The following is a 22,568-nucleotide window of genomic DNA, read 5'->3' on the forward strand; positions in this document are numbered from 1 at the left end:
AAAGCTTGCTCAGGTCCACGAGAGGCAGCACCACTTCCCTTCACTGCTGATGCTCTGGGAGAAGCCACTCTTCCTTAATAAAAAGATAACGATGATCTTGAGAAGGTTATTGAAATTGCCAAGGATGTCACTGAAGCAGGATACATAGACCTGTATTCTACTTCCCTTGCCCTTTTGAGAATTAAAATATACAGCATCTATTTCTCAAGCAGATTTACCAAGACTCCTTCTGCCGAGGTTAATGAATCCAGAGCCTCATCAGATTTAAGATCCCACCTGGCAGAGGTGTGGAATCCCAGTAACTTATAAATTTGAGCTGTTGGAATGTAGAAATCAAGCCCCTTTGTCATAGGAGGGTTTCCTGGGAACTCGACACCTGCACAGTTTGTTTTAGTGTCTTTAGGGGGAAGATGCTTGACCTTTTAAAAAGAAAGCCCCCGTCCAAAAGAATTCCATTTTCCTTTGTCCTTTGGTCAAAGTTTCAGTAACCTGGGCCTGGGTTATGGTTTCAACCCATGTTTTTTTTTGGTTTTGTTTTGTGTTTTTTTTTAAAATATATTTTATTGATTTTCCACAGAGAGGAAGGGAGAGCGATAGAGAGTTAGAAACATCGATGAGAGAGAAACATCGATCAGCTGCCTCCTGCACATCCCCCACTGGGGACGTGCCTGCAACCCAGGTACATGCCCTTGACCGGAATCGAACCTGGGACCCTTCAGTCCGCAGGCCAACGCTCTATCCACCGAGCCAAACCGGTTTCGGCTCAACCCATGTTTGAGATATGTTTCTCATCCTATGCCTTGTCTGTGAAATTGACCCTAACATAGTTCCCATCCAGTTTATTTCCCCCTGAAACAGGGAAGAAATGAAAGGTGCGTTGTCACCCTCCCACCCAAAATGATGAAGTCCAGGGTGATAGGAGTTCATTCTGAGAACTGGCTGCAGCCAGCAGTTTACATTCATGCAAGGTATCCCGTCCTTCCTGTCTTTCCTCCTCCACGGGTGTAGGCTGATTCTGCCTGAGCAGATGGAGGTGCTCTCAAAGCCGAGGTAGGAAAGTTGCTTTGTAGTTCTGGCCTGAGGCTATTAACATCACACTGTGGAGACCCAAGTTTCCTTCAATAGCATCCCAGCTGGCATTTGCTATGGTCAGAATGTGAGTATCCTAACCAATTTCATACTTTGAAATCCTAATGCCCAATGTGACAATATTAGGAGATGGGGTTTGGGGGAAGTGATTAAGTAACAAAGGTAGGACCCTCAGGTATGAGACCCATGTTCATGACACAAGGAGAACTTTGCAACCTGGAAGATTGTCCTCCTTGGACCATGCTGACCCCAAGGTCTTAGAGTTCCAGCCTGCGGGAAATAAATTCCTGTTGTTTATAAGCTACCCAGCCTGTAGTATTTTGTTACAGCAGTGAAAAAAGACAAAGACAGCATTTCTTTCATTGAGAAATATTCACCAAGAAGAGATAGTAGAGAGGGAAGGCCCTTCTGAAGAGTCCCTCTGATTTTCAGCTTCCTCTTTGATGAGCTATGTTTGTACAACTTTCTTAAATCTTTCTGAGTTTCCATTTCTTGATCTCTAAGATAAGTAATTTAATACCTGTGCCTCCATGATATGGATTTTTTTTTTTTGAGGATCAAGCAAATTATGTGAATTAATCTCAAAAGCTTGATTTATAAATTATAAAGCTGTATTTCAATGTAGTTATTTAGTAATTTCCATCAATGTTGGCAACAGGGAGAAATTGCCCAAGCTCCATCAGCTTGCTGGCTAGTGTTTGCATTGCAGGATCCAATTTTAATATCTCTTAACCTCTTTTTTATATTTTCCATCTGTTTATATGCTCTTAGGGTAATTTCATTAATATATCCTTTTGTTCACTCTGTTTAATTTTGTAAGCTATAAATAATCTGCTATTTGACCTGCCTGCTGTGTTTTCCATTTCAAAGACTATTTTTTCATTTCTAGAAGTTTTTTTTGGTTATTTTTCAGTCTACTCACTTAGTTTTCATAGGGCCTTAGTTTTATGTTTTCGACCCCTATTTTTATGTTTTTAGTCATTTGAACATTTTTATCTTATGCTATCTATCTGGTAGTTCCATGACCTCAAATTCTTGGGGATTCTGTCCTATTGTATTTGCTGACTCTCACTCATGGTGGATTGTTTCCTCATATGTTTGTAGTTTTAGATTATGAGCTCATCTTCAGTGGAGCTTCTGGGTTGGAGTTCTCTTTTGTCTGAATCTGGGTTGATTTAGGTCCCTCCAGTGAGGTTTTTATTTGCTTTTGCCAGTCCCTCCTAGGTATCACCAGTGAGAATTACCTACGTTTCATGTAAATTTCTAGGCTGCTTATTTCCTGACTATATGATTAATGTAAATTACAATCTCAAACTCTATTATGGGCAAGTCATTACAAATTTTTAGGGGACACTTTTTTTCCCATGCCCAGAACCCTAGAGGAGACACGTATTTCCTTGCGTTTCCCTGTGACATATGTTGGGACAGATTTTCTGAATGCCGATGGCTGATGTGATCACCGTGCTGAGAGTCAGGGAGGTCAGGTTGGCCTTCTCCTTGCTGAGCTGGAGCAAAGCACCCAACTTCTCTGACCTTCAGTGTTGCAGTGCTCTTGAGTCTCAAAAGCAGGTGCTATTGCTTGTCTAAAAGTATCCCTGTGAGAATCAGATCGGATTACAAATACATGTGGAGCTCAGGGCCTCCGACCACCATAGAGCTATGTACCCAGGGTGGTTGGTTGCGGTCTCCCCACTTAAGAATGGGGAAACTCCGGGGTGGCGCTGCTGGACAGGGCATGTCCTTACTTCCTGTGCAGGCATTGTCCTCCTCTTGGAAACCCTCTCATGGGTCCACCTGCCCACGTTTGGTAAATTTGCCTGCCTTTAAACAGTAGAAGAAGATGTGATTTTTGTCTTTGTTTTTTTTTTTTCCTAAATTCTGTCTCAAACTTAGAGCTGGGTCCCTGGCTCCTGGAGAGAAACCCAGTCTGACAGAGGAGGGGCTGTCACTGTTTCATGGATAATGAAGGCAATTTTCCAATGGGAAAGCAAGCACAATAAAAGCTATCTCCTGCAAGGGCTTTCATTACCCGTTCTCTAGTCTTTTCTAAGCAGCCGGGGCTGACGCGAATTGTTTTCCAGAGTTTTCAAATAAAGAAATGATTTGTACACAATGATTTTTAAGGACACTTCTAGCACTAATATTCTGTGAGTAGATTTAGTTGGAGGCTGTGGGGAAGAGTTAAAGTTCATGGACGCCTGGGAGGTCTGTTCAGTTTTTTTTTTTTTTTTTTTTTTAAATATATTTTATTGATTTTTTTACAGAGAGGAAGGGAGAGAGATAGAGAGTTAGAAACATCGATGAGAGAGAAACACCGACCAGCTGCCTCCTGCACATCTCCCACTGGAGATGTGCCCGCAACCCAGGTACATGCCCTTGACCGGAATCGAACCTGGGACCTTTCAGTCCGCAGGCCGACGCTCTATCCACTGAGCCAAACCGGTTTCGGCTGTTCAGTTTTTTTATTGCCTTAAGTGGTAGAGACATGTTCCTGTCTCACTCCGCCCCCAAAGGACAAGGCAGCAGCCTTTTCCTATGCCTTTGCTCGCTCAGCCCTGTGCCATGGGCCTGTCTCCCTCTTTTCATTGTCAAGAGGGAGGAGACCGGCTGGCCTTAGGGTCCAGCTTTCCCAGTCATTTTCTCAGCCTTTGACTGGCTTATGTGTGAGGGGACCCATTCCTGCCTGTCTCCTGTACAAGCTTGTTACCAGGCTCTATAAAACAGGCAAGCGTAGGAAGTGTGGAACCTGGCACGACTGGAAAGGAAAAGATGGCCCACTGGGGTGTTATATTGTCTCTATAGGATAGTGTTCGGGAAAGTCAACATGAAAGGCCTAAATGCTTGTTCTTAAAAAGGCCTGCTTCAATTTTTGATAAGAGGGCTCCCTGCACCTGAACTGTTGGAACAAACACTATGGTTTATGCTAAGTGCCTGCTTTCCTCTGGGAGAATGGGATTTCGGTGCATGCCAGGCAGAGGGTGTCTCCAGGATCACCCTCCCAATAAAAACTCGGGGTACTAAGTCCCTACTGAGCCTTCCTAGTATTGGCACAACCATTGCCGGGGAGTTAAGTATGTGCTGCCTGACTCCACAGGGAGAGGAACTTGAAAGCTTGTGCTCGGTTTCTCCAGCTTTCCTCTATCCACTTTCCCTTTGCTGATTTTTCTTTAGACCCTTTTGTTGTCATAAATCATAGTATGACCAAAAGCTGTGTCCTGTGACTCTTATGATCAAACCTGTGTGGTGTTGGGGACACTCTGACACAGATGTCATTATCTGAGATTTGAGTAATACACTGCACTGGGCTTCCCCTAAGTACCGCAGACCATCCTCCCCCCAGTGCCCTGATCACACAGGGCTCAGAGCCCAGGCTGTGACCCTCACCAGTCTCATGTCTTACAGAACAGGAGGCAGCGGGCCCGGCTGGAGCAGGAGGGATGCAGGCTAGAGGAGCTGGGAAGATACACAACCTCTGGGCATAAGTGGCTGGACTCCCAAAGAACAGGGAGGTGCTGGAGGTGGGGCAGGAATAATCTGCCTGAGGGAGTGCAGTGCCTGGGGAGGACCAACCCATTTTGGCTCTGTGGACCACTCCCAACAGCATGGTTCTCCCTAGGCAAGGGCAGGGCCCACCAAAAGTGAGGCAAACCATTGGAGAGGTCAGGCGGGGAGAAAGCTCTACAGGCCTTGTCTGGGAAAGTCTGGGTTCAGGTCTTGGCTATACCACTTACTATGATGCTGGGAAAATTATTTACCTCCTTTATGCCTCAGTTTCCTCATAAATTGGGGCCATTAACAGTACCTACCTCATAGGTTGTTGGGAGGATGAAGTAAAATAATGTATGTAAATGCTTAGAACAGTTCCTAGGACTTAACAAGCACTTGATTAACCTCAGGGATGATGGTGTTGGTGGCAAAGCAGCAAATTCAGGGGCCTGGACATCACTGCCCCTCAAGCCAGCAGCAGAGGCCCCTCCCAGTGGACAGGTGAAGAGAGGTGTAGCCTGGGCTCATAAATACCAGTCAAAACCGCAGCTGCTTAGTCCACTCTTGGGAATACACCCCTGTCCTGATTTTCACTCTGCAACTCCTCCCTCTGGGTCTGGACTTGACTCTGGCCCTGAACTTGGATTTTTCTGGCCTCCTCCCTGGAAAATGATTGGAGCCCTATCTTCTAGACTGAACTGGCAGGGCTGCCAGGCACAGCACAGCCCTTCCAAAGGTCAGCCTCGTGCCTGAACTCCTGGCTCTACCTCTGCCAAGCTCCCTCCTCCAACCCAGCTGCTCCCAATGCATCATGAGTCACAGCTGTTCTTAGTATTTCATCCCATCCTGGCCTCCTCTAAAGCCCTCCATGACAGAATTATTCTCCTTTGTACCCAATTTGGTGAGTATGCATGGCAAGGATGCAATGCATTCTTCCTGTCCATTAAGGGCTGAAGTGTGCTCTATTGCTGATTCGTGGTACCCACTCTCTCCCATCATTGAAGGCTATGTGTGCAATGCCCACGACAGGGAAGAGATCAGCATGGCCATTTCTTTAGCCCTGGGGCCTGGAGGTAGAGGTGGGGAGAAACAGGAAGAATGGAAAACTAAACAATACACTTGCCAAAGGAGTGCTGCAGACAACAGGCACTGGGAAGGTGGATACTGTGCTGAGCCAGTCAGATCATTCTTGGAGGCAGCCGGACTGAAGCTAATCCCATAGAATATAGGGATTGAATAGCAGGTAGCAGGGGACAGCCTGAACATGGGGAAGAAGCACAGATACTCTGGACATTTGAGTGAGGAGCAGAGGATTCACAGAGGGGATGAAGAAAAGGAATGCAGAAAGGTAAGAAGGGGCCAGATCTCAGTGAGCTTTGAGTATCGCCTAGGAGTTTGGGACCCATCAAATGTTGAGGTACCTTGAAGTGAGCATGGGAGTGACCTTTGAGTGGCTATCGACTTTGCACTTAGAGGCAGGTCAGAGAAAATCTTTCAGGCATTGGACGGCATTTTGAGGCAGAGCCAGCTGGTGTCACTGTGAGTAGCATAGGTGTCCTGTCTCCTCTTTCTCAGAACAGAGACGTTTAGAAAGGAATGATTTCATTAAGAAAAAACAACAACAACAACAAAAAACAGTGCAAGTCCTGTTCCTGTAAAGCAGTGGTTCTCAACCTTGGCTGCACATTAGAATCACCTGGGAATCTTTTTAAAATCCTGATTTCTGGGCCTCATCCTCCGGAAATTCTGTTTCTTTGTTACTAATGTTGTGGCCCCACCCCATAACAAAGAAACAGAATTTCCGGAGGATGAGGCCCAGAAATCAGGATTTTAAAAAGATTCCCAGGTGATTCTAATGTGCAGCCACGGTTGAGAACCACTGCTGTAAAGTATTGCTTAATTACATGTGTTATATCTCCATGTAATTAGTCTTCTAAGGAAACAACTGACTGCACTTGCAATTTATCTCACTGAGCTAGGAAGCAAATAAGAAGCTACTTTGCTTCTATGCTTCTGGGGGTTCTGAATAAAGTCCCTTACCAGCCTCTGGACTCCCGTAACCATGTGGCCTCTGTGTATGATCCCTTCCTCACACCCTATCTCTGGGAGGCCAGCAGCTGCACATTTCATGTTCAACGTGGTCTTGCTGTTATTCCAATAAGTCTCCCAAACTCCAAGTCTACGTGGACTTGATGGTCAGTCCTGGCACCCACCCCTTTGTTGATTTGATTCCTGAGTGGAGTTCCAGAGGCTTTTAGACCCATCTGGGTTGAAGAGATGATAGAAGGAAGATCTTCATGTGCTTCTTGGTCAAGATTGATAAGTAATGTTTTGGTTAAAATCTTATACAAAAATATTTTTTAAAATCTGTCTTTTGCTTTCCCCCTCTGACTGCTTATTAGATTTTTTTTTCTGTTATTTAAATTTTATATGTGCATTTCTTTTTGTTTATTTTGCTTGATATTTGTTTGGCTTCTTGAATTTGTAAGTTGATATCTTTCTGCAGTTTTGGGATTTTTAACCATGACCAATATTACTTCTGCCCTGTTTCTCCTCTTCTGGTATCTCAAAAACCAGTGTCAGAACTTATTCTATTCTCTATCTCACCTACTCTCCTCTCTGTATTTTTCATCTTTTTACCTCTTTGTGATTCATTCTAGAAAACTTCTTCTGACCTGCCTATCTTCTACTTCATTAATACTCTCTTCAGCTATGTTTAATCTGCTAGTAAACTACCCAGTGAGTTCCTAATTTTATCAACTTTTCAACTTTACATTTTTCTCTTTATTCTTTTTCAAACATTCTGTGTCGCTTTGTATAGTTTGTATTTTTCTGATGAAAATGTTAAGCTTGCTTTTATCTCTTCATACATAGTAAACACCGGTATTTTGCAATTAGTATTTGATAGCGCCAATATCTGGAGGTTATGTGCCAGTTGTCTGTTATTTCCACAGATCTGATTTTTGATATCTTGACTCCTGATGTTTCTGATTACTTTTGATTATGTGCTAGAGATCATATTTGAATACTTATTTATTGAATTAATTTGAAACCTAAGATGATGTTATCTGTCTCCCCTGAGAATTTTTGTTTACTTTTGTCGGGATCACAGGAGTGCTAGCAGCCTTGATCCCTTAATTAAAATTAAAGATTTGAGGGTCTCTGGGCCACCCACATGAAATTAAGAAGACCTGCAACCTATGGGAGGTCAGATTGATTTCTAGTAGAGAGTTAGCCTTAGGGACAGCCTTTCAGTATCCTAGCTAAAAATGGAAGGTGGCTTGCCTGGCTGGCGTGGCTCCGTGGATGAGTGTCAACCTATGAACCAGGAGGTCATGGTTTGATTCCTGGTCAGGGCACATGCCCGGGTTGCAGGCTCAATCCCCAGTAAGGAGTGTGCAGGAGGCAGCCGATCAACGATTCTCTCTCATCATTGATGTTTCTCTTTCTCTTCCTCTCCCTTCCTTTCTAAAATTGATTTTAAAAATATTTAAAAAAAAGAAAGGTGTCTTATCCGGTTGTCCATCATTGATAGGCACTAAAGTCCAACTTTTAACTCTGGTCTTTCAAGGTTTCCAGAAATGCTCAGCCTCTCAGCTCCCTTTCTAGACTAGTACTTACCTCTGGGAAGAAGCAAACCCAGTGCTGGGCTTCTCTCTCTTTGTTCCAGTGTCAGCCAGGTCTCAACTCAATCATTTTCATTTTGTTCATTTTTTCCCTTTTATTGATTAAGATATTACAAATGTGTCCTTATCCCCCCAATGTCCTATCATCCCCCAGTCCTGCCCTCACCCTCGCCCCCTGTTGTCCACATCCATCGCTTATGCTTATATGCATGCATACAAGTCCTTTGGTTGATCTCTCCCCCTCACCCCCACCCTCCCCTGCCTTCCCTCTGAGTTTTGAGCATCTGATCGATGCTTCTCTGTCTCTACATGTTTTTGTTCATCGGTTTATGTTGTTCATTATAATCCACAAATGAGTGAGAGCATGTGATATTTATCTTCCTCTGACTGACTTATTTCACTTAGCATAATGCTCTCCAGCTCCATCCATGCTGTTCATTTTTAATGGCTTTATTAAGAGTTTAAATTATTTTATCCAGTTTCCTTCATTGTTTTCAGCGATAGAGTTGTCCAAATCAAATAATCTGACACTTCCAGGGGCAGAAATCATTATTATTCTCTAGGATATATTCCTAGCAATAGAATAGGTTTAAGACGTAGATTTTGAAGACTCATGAGACACTTTGCCCCCAAAATTCCAGAAAACTTGTTTTCTTTATATGAGTCCTTTGTTCTTTTTCCCTCCCAGTTTCTGCCCGTGTTTTAGAGTTCATTCATTCTTCTAAGTACTCTGAAACATGTAGCAGGTTTTAACTTATAGTTGCAAGTAGATGTAAAAAAATGTTGACTTTTCCCCTCCATATTTGGATTCAACTTGTTCTCTAGCTCCCATTTCACTGCTGATGGAAAAGAAAACGAATCTTGTCATTTCAAGGTAACTCAGTTTCTTCCAATTTAAAGCTCCATTTCTTTGAAGTCAATTGCTCAGTGAAATTGGGATTAAACAGACTGTTCTTTGTTAAGGGCCTCCCTTCCACCTTGAAAGGTCTCCCTCTCCCACCACCCCTCTCGAATAGCACCTAGCAGCAAGGAGAAGCTGGGGAAAGGTGCCTGGGCCACTGACTGTCCCCTGGAACCTCCCTGTCCCTGCTGACTTACCTCACACCTCCCTATCTTCAGAGTTTTATCCCCTCTGTAGTCACTGCTGATGTCCTTGGTCCTGAACTCGGGATGCAATATCCACTCATTCTGTGCCCTCTGATCCTGATTTGTGATCCAGCCTGTTCAGCTATTTGCCACCCCTTCCCAGGGGAATGCAGGAATGCCGGGATTAACTGCATGCTAGGCGCTGGCTGTGGGTACTGGGATCCCTATTGGAGGTCTCTCTGCTGGAACATCACTCCACCATGTCTGCCCTGCCGCCTGGGTTCTCTGCAAGATACTCTCCCACCCACAGAGTGCTAGGCAGCGAGCACAGCATCATCTCTGTTGCCATTCCAGCCTCATTCTATTTGCAGAATTTCTCTCTCCACACCCTGAATTGCACCCTGCACAGAAGGACAAGGCTAACAGTCCCTCAGAAGAGGCCTTCTGCAGGTCTGTCTGCCTTCCTCCACTCTCTTCAGACTCTGTCCCCAAGCCAGGAAGCATTAGCCTCCTTTTGGGATTGGAAACACCCCATCTGTCAGTGGTTCTCAACCCCGGTTGCACTTTTGAATCAAATATGAATGTAGACCAATTGAAGCCGAGTGCCTGGGAATGGCCCGAGCACAGGTAATTTTTTAAAGCTCCCCAGGTAATTCTAAGGTGAGCGGGCGCCGAGCACCCTGGCCGGCCATGTCATGCCCTCCATCTTCTGGCTTTGCCTGACTGTTGTCCTTGATATTTCAAGGGAGGTGGGGAATTTAGAAAATACGTCTCTCCAGGGCACGGCTTGTGCACTCGAAATCCTGGCTTCAAGACTGTTTCAGAAGTTATCTTCAAGGTTCGGTTTTATAATCACAGCCAAAATTAACATCTTTGCTTCTCTTCCTCCCAACTCCGCCAGTCTTAATCTACCTCAAAGCTGCAATTGCCTCTGAATGAAAGAGCAAAGCCAGACTAGAAAAGCCCATTCATATATTTCAAAATCTAGTGTTATTTATTTGACTGCTTTCTTAGATCTATTTTTCTGCTAAGCTAGCCCTTAAATAAGCAAGGCCACCAGAAAGCTACGACCTCATTTTGGCCTTGGGAACAATTATTCTCATCGGATATTCGGGTAAATGCTGTGAGCCAATGCAGACGAGTAACGTACAGATCGGTGAAGCTCCTTCATTACTGAAGTGGTGTTGCAAGGAGACTGTTCACCAAGTTACTCAATAGAGAAATTTCTTTTGGGTCTTCATGGCCAAGTAGCTATACTTCTCTTTTTAAAAAAAAAAATATTTTAGCCCTAACTGGTTTGGCTCAGTGGATAGAGCGTCGGCCTGCGGACTGGAGGGTCCCAGGTTCGATTCCAGTCAAGGGCATGTACCTTGGTTGCAGGCACATCCCCAGTAGGGGGTGTGCAGGAGGCAGCTGATCGATGTTTCTCTCTCATCGATGTTTCTAACTCTTTATCCCTCTCCCTTCCTCTCTATAAAAAATCAATAAAATATATTTAAAAAGTAAAAAGAATATTTTAGACACTACAGAACATTTCTGTTTGCAGAAAGCATGGAGCTGAATGTGTGGCCCGCCTTTACTAAATGGACCTTTTGTACACTGAGCTCATGCTTGGCATCACCTTATCCTGCTCATTCTCATTTCCCCTTTGTTCTCTTGTTCTCATTTACTTACTTTTAATTTTATCCCATGGTGCCTGCATTTATATAGGATGTTCTAAAACTTTCCCTGAAAAATGTCCACCAGGCACACATCTCAGTACTCTTCCTTTCTTTAGAGAAGAACGTGTGTTTCGCTAGCCGGATACCACTCTCAAGTGCATGGCACAAAGTCTTTATGGAATTTGTTCTCACATCAGCCCTGGAAGCTGAGAGAGATTATTATCCTCCTTTACAGATGAGAAGGAGGCTCATCCATCTTTCAAGTCTTTCTCTCCCCCTGAGCCCCTTATCTGTCCTTTTTAAAGTTACCTTCCTGCCAGTCACGCGGGACCAAGCCGTTCCTTGTGGAGTCTCACTCACCTTCAGGGTTTCCCCAGTTTTTCTGTAAAAGGCCAAATAGTAAATATTTTAGGATTTGAGAGCCACGGCAAAATCAAGGCTATTATATGAGTATTTATAAACAAGAGCCAACGTAAATTTTCACAAATATTTTACTGATGAAATAAAAAATGTGACAGTAAGGCACACAGTTTTTTGGAGCTATTAGGTCTGCTAATGAGAAAAATTGAATTTTTGTTGAGGAAGGGGTGTTCCCATCTGTTCACTGATTTTAAATATTAACAAAAAACATTCCTAGTTGTCTGGCTGGACAAAAACAGATGGTATAACCCTAGCTGGTGTGGTTCAGTTGGTTGGGCATCATTATGTGCACCGAAAGGTTGCCTGTTTGATTCCAGGTCAGGCACATGCCCCAGTTTGAGGCTCAACCCTCACTAGGGGGCATACAGGAGGCAGCTGTTGGATGTTATGTTCTCACATCGATGTTTCTCTCTCTCTCTCTCTCTCTCTCTCTCTCTCTCTCTCCCTCACCCTCACCCTTATCCTTTCTCTAAAAATCAATAAAGTATTCTTTTTAAAAAAGGTGGTGTAGTTTGTTGACCTCTGTCTTAGACCTTTCCTCTTTTTCTCTTTCCCAAACATCCACCCAGATATGTTTCATTGCATACAGAATAGCTCACCACACAAAGTATTTGCACTTCTTTAGGAACTTAGTGCTTTTACAAAAATCATCTTCAAAGGATTGCTTGCAAATGAGTTTCTCAAACAAAATATGATTAGCAAAGAACAAAGTGTTATGCTTGAGAAAAATCACCTTTAAGAAACATCATACTAGAGGGTTTCTATATGGTCTTTGTTTTACTAAAACCAGCCCAGAGGAAATCAGTCAGCCAAGAAAGTGCGTTTGGGACTGGCAACTTCAGTCCCCACCGGCGTCTCCCGCATCTGTGAAAAATCACACTCCAGAGAGAGGAGCGTGTCCCTTCTCCGCCACAGGGAAAGGCTCTTATTACCAGACAGTTCACTTCCCAATCGAGGAAGTTGTTGGTTTCAGCGTGAGATATCTTTTCAGCAACAATAGGGAAAGTGCTGCCTCCATTTAACAGGCGAGGCTCCGGCCTCTGGGCCCTATTTTCTTGTGAGATATTTGTGTGCTGGAGACAGCATTTGATTTTTAAAAAGGCAGAGGGACTTACCCTTGCAAGTGTTTATATGTATAGCAGAGGCAAATGGAACTTCGAGTATTAAATTACTGTACTGTGCCAGTTGAGAATTCTATGCAAGCCAGCCAAGTCCTTCCCCCAAATTGTATTTTTAGTGTTTAGCAGCTGCAAGTTTCCAGAAATCTTCAGAGCGGGACCACTTATTCTACCCAGTGCGAAGCTCTTAACTGCTGACAATTTTCTGTGATTTGGTTGGGGAGGCGGTAGGATACCTAGGAGGCTGTGGGGTCAAACACCACCTGCTGCTCCTCACTCCACATGTACATGGATAGGCCTGCCCTTGGCCAGTTCACTTAACCCTTAGCCTCAATTTTTCTCAGCTAGAAGGTGGGGCTAATATCTACCAAGTAGAGCTGCTTTGAGGCTTAGAAATAATTGTGCGTTGTCCCAGGGCAGCACCAGATGCATCCATTTGCTCAGTTCAGTGCGTTGCTGGCCTGAGTGGTGCAGTGCCCACCCGCTCTCCTCCCCCTCCCTGGCCTGTCTTTTGGTCCCTTGAGCATATCAGTGTCTGTGCTAGAGGGTGACTGAGGAAGGCAACATCCACATCGGTCACTTGTTCTGTTGATTAGGAAATAGTGCAAAAGAATTCATGGTGTGTGCGATATTGCAACCAAGTGCATGGAAATAAGTGTGTTTTGATTAACCAAGCTACCTATTGCTAAAGAAGTAGACAGTCGCATCAAAATACCCAGTGCTGTTGTACCCTGAGGCTAGGATTTGCAGAAAGTCATCCAAGACAACGGGGATGCCGTTTAGTTTTATATGCTTTTTCTACCAACGGGGCATTGGCATTTGAAGGTGCTCAGCGAGCAGGCCACGACATTAGCTGAGGCAGAGCTGGGACCAGTGAAATGGCAGGTGTTTGAGTTTAAGGTCAGAGACAGGTAGCACGTCCCACCCCCTGGAGACATAAAATAAGAAAACAGGGTGAGCCTGGGCCCCTGGCTCATGAACCATCAGCCAAACATGAATTTGGAGATGTGGCCACCAGAGACAGGTGGCTGGGACCTGCAAGAGCTGCAGGAGGTGAAAGGCTGGGAGGGCAAAGCAAAAGGCAGACATTCTGGCCCCAATACTCTGAGTGATGACAGAGATAGCCAGCCGTACAGTGACATGCACACACCCTGGTAGTAGCCGTCACTGAACAGGAGCCCCGAGGGGAGTCCCTTCCCGATGGGGGCTTCATTCTGAGGACAGCAGGTCACCCAGTCCTCTGTCTTCTAGCTCCTTCTTTCCTCTCCATCAGTGAAGCCTGCTCTAACCACTACATGGCCTTGCTCACCAATGTATAACAGGCACTCCAGCTTCAACCAGAAATCATTTTTACTAAGGAACAACAAAAAGAGTGTTTGTAGAATGTGTTTTTATATCTTCAAGTGCCTGAGACTTAGTCCAACAAAGGCGTCCTCCATTGTCTCACAGTGCTGGTTGACCAGATGAACAAATGCACAGATGAGGGATACACTTGATCCTGACTCAGGGTCCTTCCCTGCAAATGAGGAGAAGGTGTTCAGAACTGAGCAGATGCCAGGGCCATGGGGAGGTGGGATTTCACACATGCTCTCTTGGACTCCTGCCACACAGATACAAACTCTGCTCTCAGTCCTGGAGCTGAGGGATGACCTTGATCAGGCTAGGCCAGTGGCCGGCAAACTGCGGCTCACGAGCCACATGTGGCTCTTTGGCCCTGTAAGTGTGGCTCTTCCACAAAATACCATGTGCGGGCAAGCACGTACAGTGCGAAGTTGACTTAAAACTTTAAGTAAAGTTTATTAAGTTAATTTTAGGGAAAGTTGTGGAGTGAAAGAAGATGTAGTGTCGAGGATTGAGAAAGGTATGTTGAGATGGCTTGGACATATAGAGAGGATGAACGAAAGGAGATAGACGAAACAAGTATACAAGATGAGTGTGGATGGGAGAGTTGGAAGGGGTCGACCTCAGTGAACATACCTCAATCAGATTGAGGACATTTTTAGCAAAGGCCAGCTTAGGAGTATCCTAATTAAGTTAATAACAATGTACCTACCTATATAGTTTAAGTTTAAAAAATTTGGCTCTCAAAAGAAATTTCAATCATTGTACTGTTGATATTTGGCTCTGTTGACTAATGGGTTTGCCGACCACTGGGCTAGGCCATCTGCGGGGCAGGCATCCCCCACGCTGTCACTGTGGACTGGACAGGCATTCCTCTGACTGCCCTACTCTGTTCTCTAGGGTGTTGACACACACCTGTCCCAATACTCACCTCAGAATTCCCACCTCTATGCCATGTAATACCAGACTTTCTCACTTCTCTTTCCTCCTAGAACACTGTCCCTGCTCATCTCACTCTAGACCTGAGCTGTTTCCTAGAGCGACACCATTTTCCAAGATCTTCACAAGCTTCTCCCTCCTGTGTACCCTCTACCTCCAGCCCACCCCACCATCCTTTGTTGCTCACTTTTCTTTAAAATCCTCAATAATAATGCACATGTGTTGAGCACATTGCCATGCACAGAGCACATGTGTGCTCATGATCTCATCAGACACTCCCCACAATCCCATTGGGTCATCAGGGGAGTCTTATGCCCCGTGTACAGATGTTCGGATGGCTGCCCAGAAGTGGCAGGATTTTTAGGTTAGTGTGCTTTCCTTAAGCCTTGGCGCCGAATGTCCCTACCCACCCTAGAACGAGCACAAGGGGGCTTGTGCTCTTCACCTCAGATTGAAAATATGGTGTTTGGGCTAAAACTTGAAACGTTTTGGGACTTTATCTTCACAGTGCTGGAAAATCTGTCTCCATGAATGGAAGGCAAGAACAGAGATAGAAGCACCCCTCTGGTCTCCTGCCTCTGTTCTAATGGCAATTGGGAATTTTAACTTCATATTTATAATGAAATAAGACAAAGCAAGTTTTAGGGTTGTTATCTCCAGCTCAGTATTTCTTATTGTGGTAAAATACATATGAAATTTACAACTTTTGTCCTTTTAAGCCTACAGCTCAGTAGCATTAAGTACATTCACAGGGTTGTGCAACCATCTGTTCACTCCCAGAGCATTTTCATCACCCAAAATGGAAACCCCATACCCATGAAGCAGTTTCTCCCTCTAACCACCTCTCCCCTGCCTCTGACTACCATCAATCTGCTTTCTGTTTCCATGGATTTGCCTATTCTGGCCATTTTATATAGATGGAATCATATAATATGTGACTCTTTGTGTCTGGCTTCTGTCACTCAGAATAATGTTTTTGAGATTCATCCATGCTGTAGCATGTATCAAAAATTTATTCTTTTTCCTGGCTAAGTAATATTCTCTTGTGTGGATGTACTACATTTTGTTTATCCATTTATCTATTGAAGGATATTTGGGTTGTTTAAATCTTTTGGCTATTGTGAATAATGGTACTATGAACATGCATGTACAAGTTACATGCATGGGGAACACCCATTTTCAGTTATTTGGATTATGTGGCTGGAGCAGAGAGGGCATGGAATGAACCAGCCCAAGAGAGAAGAGGACATGTTGGCTTCAGCTAAGAGCATGGACAATTATAGCAAAAGGAATGAAAGTGGGTGACAGATTCTGATAGATGTGGGAGGTGAGACATTCTCCTTTTTTTTTTTTTCTTTTCTATTTTCTTAGGGAAGTAGGTCATCAGTTGAGAGTGAGGAAGGAGGATGTGGTGTGGGAGGTTTGAGCAGGAGGAGAAGGCCTGGGCAGAATCTTCTAGGAGTGAGAGAGGAGTAACTCAGGGCCTGTAGCAGGATTGAAGGGCAGCATTAAGGGCCCACTGGAGCTCATGGCCCTGAATTTAAAGTCAAATGAACCCACATGGTTACATATTTCTCTGACCAGGTCCAGCTGTGCAATACAGGGGGCGTGTCAGCATTATGGTTTTACCAACTAAGAACAATAGACTGAGAGGAGAGTGCACCATTGCAACAATGGACGATGGCCTTGAGCTTGGTAGGGAGGGAAACAGGGGAGGGACCCACTGTAAGGTGGGAGGGCCAATGGATCAGAGGTCCAGTGGGGTGGAAGGATGGATGGATCAGATACTTGAGGAAGTAAGCTATATGATAGGGGATGGATGTTAATCACAGAGCTGAGTGCTTATCATCAGAGAATACATATGCTATTGTTATTATTTATAAAAATATGTAAAATTTTTTTATATTATGTTGAGGTTTATTTTCTTAAGACCTATGTATTCATTTTTTGTAACATACTGGTTTTCAAAAAGGAAGAAATGTGTTTTGAAATGTGGGCAGGACTTGGATAGATGCAGGTGGTCGCATGATGTTTCTGGAGAAGGAGGTATAAGCACCGCTTCCAAAACAAGGCAGAGCCTGGGTGGGCAGGCCATGGAGTGTATGGGGCCTGTGGCTGGAAAGATATGAGGAGGGCAGGGATGCCAAGGAAGACCCTGCATGAATTCCGGAGAGAACAGGGAGCCAGCGAAGGATTGTGAAGAGAGGAATCTGGGCCACAGATGGGCCTTTGTCACCTCTGAGAAGAGGAAGCGTTGACATTGAGAAAATCTTGCAGATCTTGGTGAGAGTTCCTGGGACCACTACCCTCTCTTTGCTCCTTTCTCATCTCTCTCAGCAGGAAAGGTTGTGTGTGTTGCATATATTCTGTGTAACAGCAACAATAAGAGTGATTACTTTTCATTTCTGTTCTTCTGTGTAATGGAGCTATTAGATTTTGGCAGATCCCTTAATATGATGATCATCTTTGAGTGATTTTGACTGGAAATATTTGCATGAATGGTGGTAATTTCCGCCATTGTGTGTGAAGAATGAGGCTATCGGCTCATGTTCCAGAATCTTAACCCTGAAGTGCCATTGACAGTGCCTCGTGTGGCTGGGCAGGCATCGAGGGAGCCTTGGAGGGGTGGGCACACTGGCTTTTGGCTGACTATAAGGACAAGCCTGGCTAACTGGTGGCTTTCTGTTGGACTCCTGTTTCTCCCCATACAGAGGACAGCTACTCTCTGTCAGCCAGTCAGGTAGCTCCAGAATCGGCCTACCTGTGGGTGAGGACGTCTCTTAGTTATCTAGACTCCACCTTCACCATTATCCATTAGCTGCCTGCACTGTAAGGCAGGCCTCAGAATCTGCTGTTTGTAGGACTGGGGTCTTGGCTCAGTGGGGAGGCCGCCTCCCTCCAGGGATGATTTCTAGGCATCTGCCAGCCTCTTTCCCACCGTCCCCATCAGGTGTGTTTTTCTTGACACAGTGGCAGACTTTTGACCTTGGCTTTTAAGGGGTCATTTCACATGTTCATTCCATGTACCCATTGCATTAGGAGCCACCTCCTGTCCTTCATCTTTGGGTTCTGACACCTGCCTGGATGCAGACAGAGGCCTGCTTTGCCATGGCCTCCTGGGGGCCCTTGTGCTAGCCTGGGCATCTGCTGAGGCCTGGTTTTATGAGGAGGCCCCAGGGGACCTCTTGGTTCTGTCATGAGGAATCCCAGGGCTTCTGAGGTGGAACCTGGTCAAATGCGCTGAACAGAACAGTACCCAGCCCATAGAGGACCCAAGGCACTCGTACTGTGAGTTCTCTTCTCGCACCATAACCAACACTAGCCTGCTATTTCCATACGGCAGTTCTATGGAAATACCAGGCTGCTTGACAGAGGAAGGTGTCTCCCGAGGCAATCTGAAAGGGTCTGGAAGGACAGGAATCCAGTCTGCCCTCCTTGACTGGGAAAGTTTGTGCTTTGGACCCTTGCCTCCCACCTCTCCCCCTTTTCCTCCAGCACTTTCCTCTCTTTTCCTTCCTCTTCCTCCCCTCCGTCCTCCACCTTACCCCCCTACCCCCACTCTCTTCTTCTCTGCCCTTCTTTCATCTCCCCCTTCCTCCATCCTTCTGCCCTAGCTACAGCACACGCCCCTGCTGTCATTGGCTTCTGATTCAGTTCAGACGGCTATCCCTGAGCCTTTATGGAGCCCTTCCCCACCAGGGGCAGACACCATGATTACTACACTCATTTATCTATTCAACAGGACCTAGCAAGTGCTCTGTGTCAGGCAAGGCACTAGCTCCTGGGAATACAATGACAAATTAAGAAATTGAAGGGATAACCTCTCTGTTGAGGGGGGAGCGAGATGACTTTGCTGCTACAAAAACACATTCCTGAGTCTAGTCTCTTTAACATGGTTTCTTGGTTCCAGGCCATACCTAGGAATCTGCATTTTTAAGGGGCCATCCAGGTGATGCTGGTGCAGATGGGCCCAGGTGGGCCCTGAGTCAATCTCAAAGAAACATTGCTTTCACCATGAGGCAGCATCCATAGCTACCCTTTGAGAGTGTTTGTTGACTGTGCCCTGCTTGCCTTTAAGAGGTTAGGAAGTATAGAGTCTTGGAGGAGGAGCTTAGTTTCTTTCACATGGGTGTTAACATCAGACAATTCCAGATACCAAGCACAAGCTTTTATGGGGGATTGTTGTGACTTACCAGAATGTCTTGATGAGCTCAGCAATTACTCTCTAGAAAATGGACAACACCAGGCTGCCTCCTGTCCCCCTTCTCTGTAGACTCCTGCACTCCCAGGCTGCACCTCCGTACTCCAAGCACGCATATCTGTGGCATTTCTCCATCACAAGGGTGGACCCTGGCTTTTAGCTCTCCCAGAATGAATCTTCCCTGAAGTTTGCCTCTCCTGGCTGTGGGCTACCACTCCCACCCTGCCCCTGGGTCATAAGTAGGAGGGGACACATGTGTCATCATCACAGTTTGGTGGCAAGAACAGAAGCCCATCTAACAGGGTTTAAGTCAAGGAGAACAGACCACAAAGACAGGGGCCTCTCACATGCCCCTGGGCAGAGAGTGGAGCCACACATCTCAGCAGATGGGCAGCTGAAGTCGCCAGGCAGCCCCCACCCCCTGGCCTCACGCTTCCACTGTGCACCTGCCTTGCTCCCTATGTGCCATCGTCCATGTGCACCAGAGCTGTCCCCTATAGTGGCCTGTCCCTGCATTTGGATGAGACCACCTAGTTCTAGCACCCAGCACTCCCTCAATTCCAAGTTTCAGCAAAAACATAATTTGATTGGCTGTTTAGGTTTGGTTGATTGATGTGGGAGATTAGGCTCACACAGTGCTTTTCTAGGCTGCAGATCTGCTGCTTCTCTTTGAGGGGTCAAGGGCTGGAGGAAATGATTGACAGTGAGTGGTTGCTGTCCTGGGTGTAGCTGGGGTGGCACAGCCGCACCAGTAGAGGGCAGTGTCCCATGTACACAGGTATGATTGCTAGGAGGTTTCTGGAAAAGCTTGGATGAGCCTCAGTAGAGGGCAAAGGAGCATTATTTGCTGAGCTTGTGCCCTGTGTGCTGGGCTCATCTCACATCTTTTCACAGCAGCATGCTGTACAGAAGTAACTGGGACCCAGGGTGCTCCATTAACCTAACCCAGTACTGTTTTCAGTGGCAGTGTCAGCATCCACACTGGGTTCTTTCAACTCTGAACACTGCTATTTCCAGCGTGCCCCACTGCTGCCCTGGCTCGTGGGTAGTGGGAGGAATTCCATGGAGTCAGAAATCTGGACACTGAGGTCAAAGCAAAGCTTAGAAAGAGCATATGAGGATCTGAGACTGAGGTCTATAGTTCAGTTCCAGAGAATGCCACCGAGTACCTTCCGAGTGGCCCAGGGGAGTTTCACCGGGCCTCCTTGTGAGATGTCTCTTTTGCTCACGGCAGAATCTTAATGGCACGTCTGGGGTTTGGCAGTTTGGGGTTGCCAGCTCCTTCATGGAGCCTTGGCTGGAGGGTGCCACATATCAGTAGGGCTTTGAAGCTGAGTGGTCTCTGAGCCCTACTCTGTGACTCAGGGCTAGGCCACTAAATCCCCACAGGGCTTGGCTTTTTTAAGTGGAGATGGTCCCTCCTTCACAGGGCCGTGGCAGTTTTTAAATGAGTCAGTGTGTGAAAAAGTACTTTGCACTGTGCTGGAGACATAGTAATTACTCAATAAATAGCTGCTATAATAATAATAATATAGTAATAATGATGATGACTCTTAGTTGCTTGAATGCAGGAAGTATATTGTGTGTTTTTCTACCCCCTACAGCACCAGTAAAATGCCTTTGATATGGTAGATGCTGAGAAAATATTTGCTGAATGGATTTATTATACAAGGGTACGTAGAATGTCTGGAAGCAGAGATGAAAAGACATAAAGAATTTGTTGATATTGCACTACAATACAGGATGTAATATAATATAATACAATGCAATATGTAAAATGTAACAGTGGGTTGTCCGTTATTAGCAATGCAGGGTTCCATGCTTTATGCAAAATTGCCATGAATGTGGTAGATTAATGCTGCGATTCCATCAGTTTCTGCACATGCATCCATGATGTGTGGCCTCAAGTGGTTTTTGTCTCTGATTTCCATTGAATTCAACTTGTTCCTTTAGCCTACTCCAGAAGAAATAATCTAGAAGATTCATATATACAAAAATAAAATATTAATCTTTGTTTCCAGACTTTCTGGCCAATGGCCACCCTATCCGTACCTTTCATCTCTCCTGCTTAGTGCCCCTTCTCTGTGGGCTGAGACAGTCTCTCTGTGGTTTATAATTGGCCCCTTTGGGCACCAGGGTCTCTTCAGAGTCTTCTCCCCGCTGTGAGGACCAGCATCCTGATCCACTCTCTCCCATCAGAATGTGGAGTCTAGACCTCCTCCTGTTGACCTTCCTTTCTCCAGTTTCCCTTCATGTCCCCAACTGGTAAAGCCCTTCTTCCTGGGACAGGAGATAGACACATCTGTTCTTCTCCTCTGAGCTTCTCTGAGACTGCCCATGCGCCCATCCTGTCACACAGCCGTCCCCAGACATGCAGTGAGAACCAGTCTCTCCATGCTTGCAGACTTCACATGACATGTGAGACCTGTTCTTGTTCAAGCTGCAAAGGTGCCGGGTTATCCGTAGGTGCTCTGGGTCCCATAGTTTGACTGAAGCTAAAACATAGCTTTATGGAGAATGGGGGTATGGGCACTGAGGCCTTCAGGAAGTTATCCCATTGGCCAGAGTGGAACCAAGCCCCAAGTTATTCCATTGGCCAGAGTGGAACCACCCCCACAGGATGGTGCCTGTGATGGGCTTCTGGTGCTGATGACTTTAGCATCTTTTATAAAAATTGAGATATAGTTGACATATAACGCTGTGTAAGTTAAGGTGCACAACATGTTGATTTGGTTCATGTATATGTTGCGATGTGATTACCACCATTGCATTAGCTAACACCTCCATTACATCACATAATCATCATTTCCTTTTGTGGTGAGAGCATTTAAGATCTAGTCTCCTAGCAACTCTGGAGTTTATAATATGGTATCGTTGACTATAATCACTATGCTATACATCAGATATCCAGAACTTACTCATCTTCCGACTGCAAGTTTAGACCCTTTGACTAACATCTCCTCATTTCCCCCACTTCCCAGTCCGTGGTAACTAAAATTCCCCCTGTTTCTACAAGTTTGGCTTTTTTTTTTTTTTCAGATTTCACATGTGAGAACATTTGTCATTCACTGTCTGACTTAGCTCACTTGGTATAATGCCCTCAAGCCCCATCCATATTGATGCAAATGGTGGGATTTCCTTTTTTCTAGTAGCTGAATAAAATTCCAGTGTGTGTGTATATGTGATGACTTTGACTTTAGCGTCTCTCTCTCCCACAGGACACCAGCAATGATTGGCTGTTCCTTCGTAGTCAACAGGAAGTTCTTTGGTGAAATCGGTCTCCTGGACCCTGGGATGGATGTGTATGGAGGAGAAAACATCGAACTTGGAATCAAGGTTTGTGACATGGCGACATTTACTCTTGTTCACATTTGTGAGCAGAGCTGCCTGGTCATCTTAATGTATATCTAAAGCTTCCTTAGCTGGTGAATGACAGATTCCTTCATCCCACCCCTGTCCCTGAGGATGTTCCAGCAAGATTGTCACCCCTCTTTCGACAGGAAATCCTGGGCTTTCCCTTTCAAAGAGTTGAATAATTTATTCCATGCCTCAGTGACTCACTCTGGACATTAGCCACAGAATTTATTTCCTATTCTCTTCC

General features: G+C 45.3%; 1 protein-coding gene across 3 annotated transcripts in view; it reads left to right on the forward strand.

Moving 5' to 3' along the window:
- Positions 1–22,568, forward strand: part of GALNT17 (polypeptide N-acetylgalactosaminyltransferase 17) — a 417,411-nt gene that overhangs the window by 299,487 nt on the left and 95,356 nt on the right. For all 3 annotated transcript variants that reach the window (XM_070412838.1, XM_070412839.1, XM_070412840.1), the window contains exon 6: positions 22,186–22,303. In XM_070412838.1, coding sequence (XP_070268939.1) covers positions 22,186–22,303 — 118 coding nt within the window. The remainder of the gene's footprint in view (positions 1–22,185; positions 22,304–22,568) is intronic.

The sequence above is a fragment of the Myotis yumanensis genome, unplaced genomic scaffold (genome assembly GCF_028538775.1).
Source record: "Myotis yumanensis isolate MYYU_CA2020_CCGP unplaced genomic scaffold, mMyoYum1.0.hap1 SCAF_4, whole genome shotgun sequence".
Classification (NCBI taxonomy): Eukaryota; Metazoa; Chordata; class Mammalia; order Chiroptera; family Vespertilionidae; genus Myotis; species Myotis yumanensis.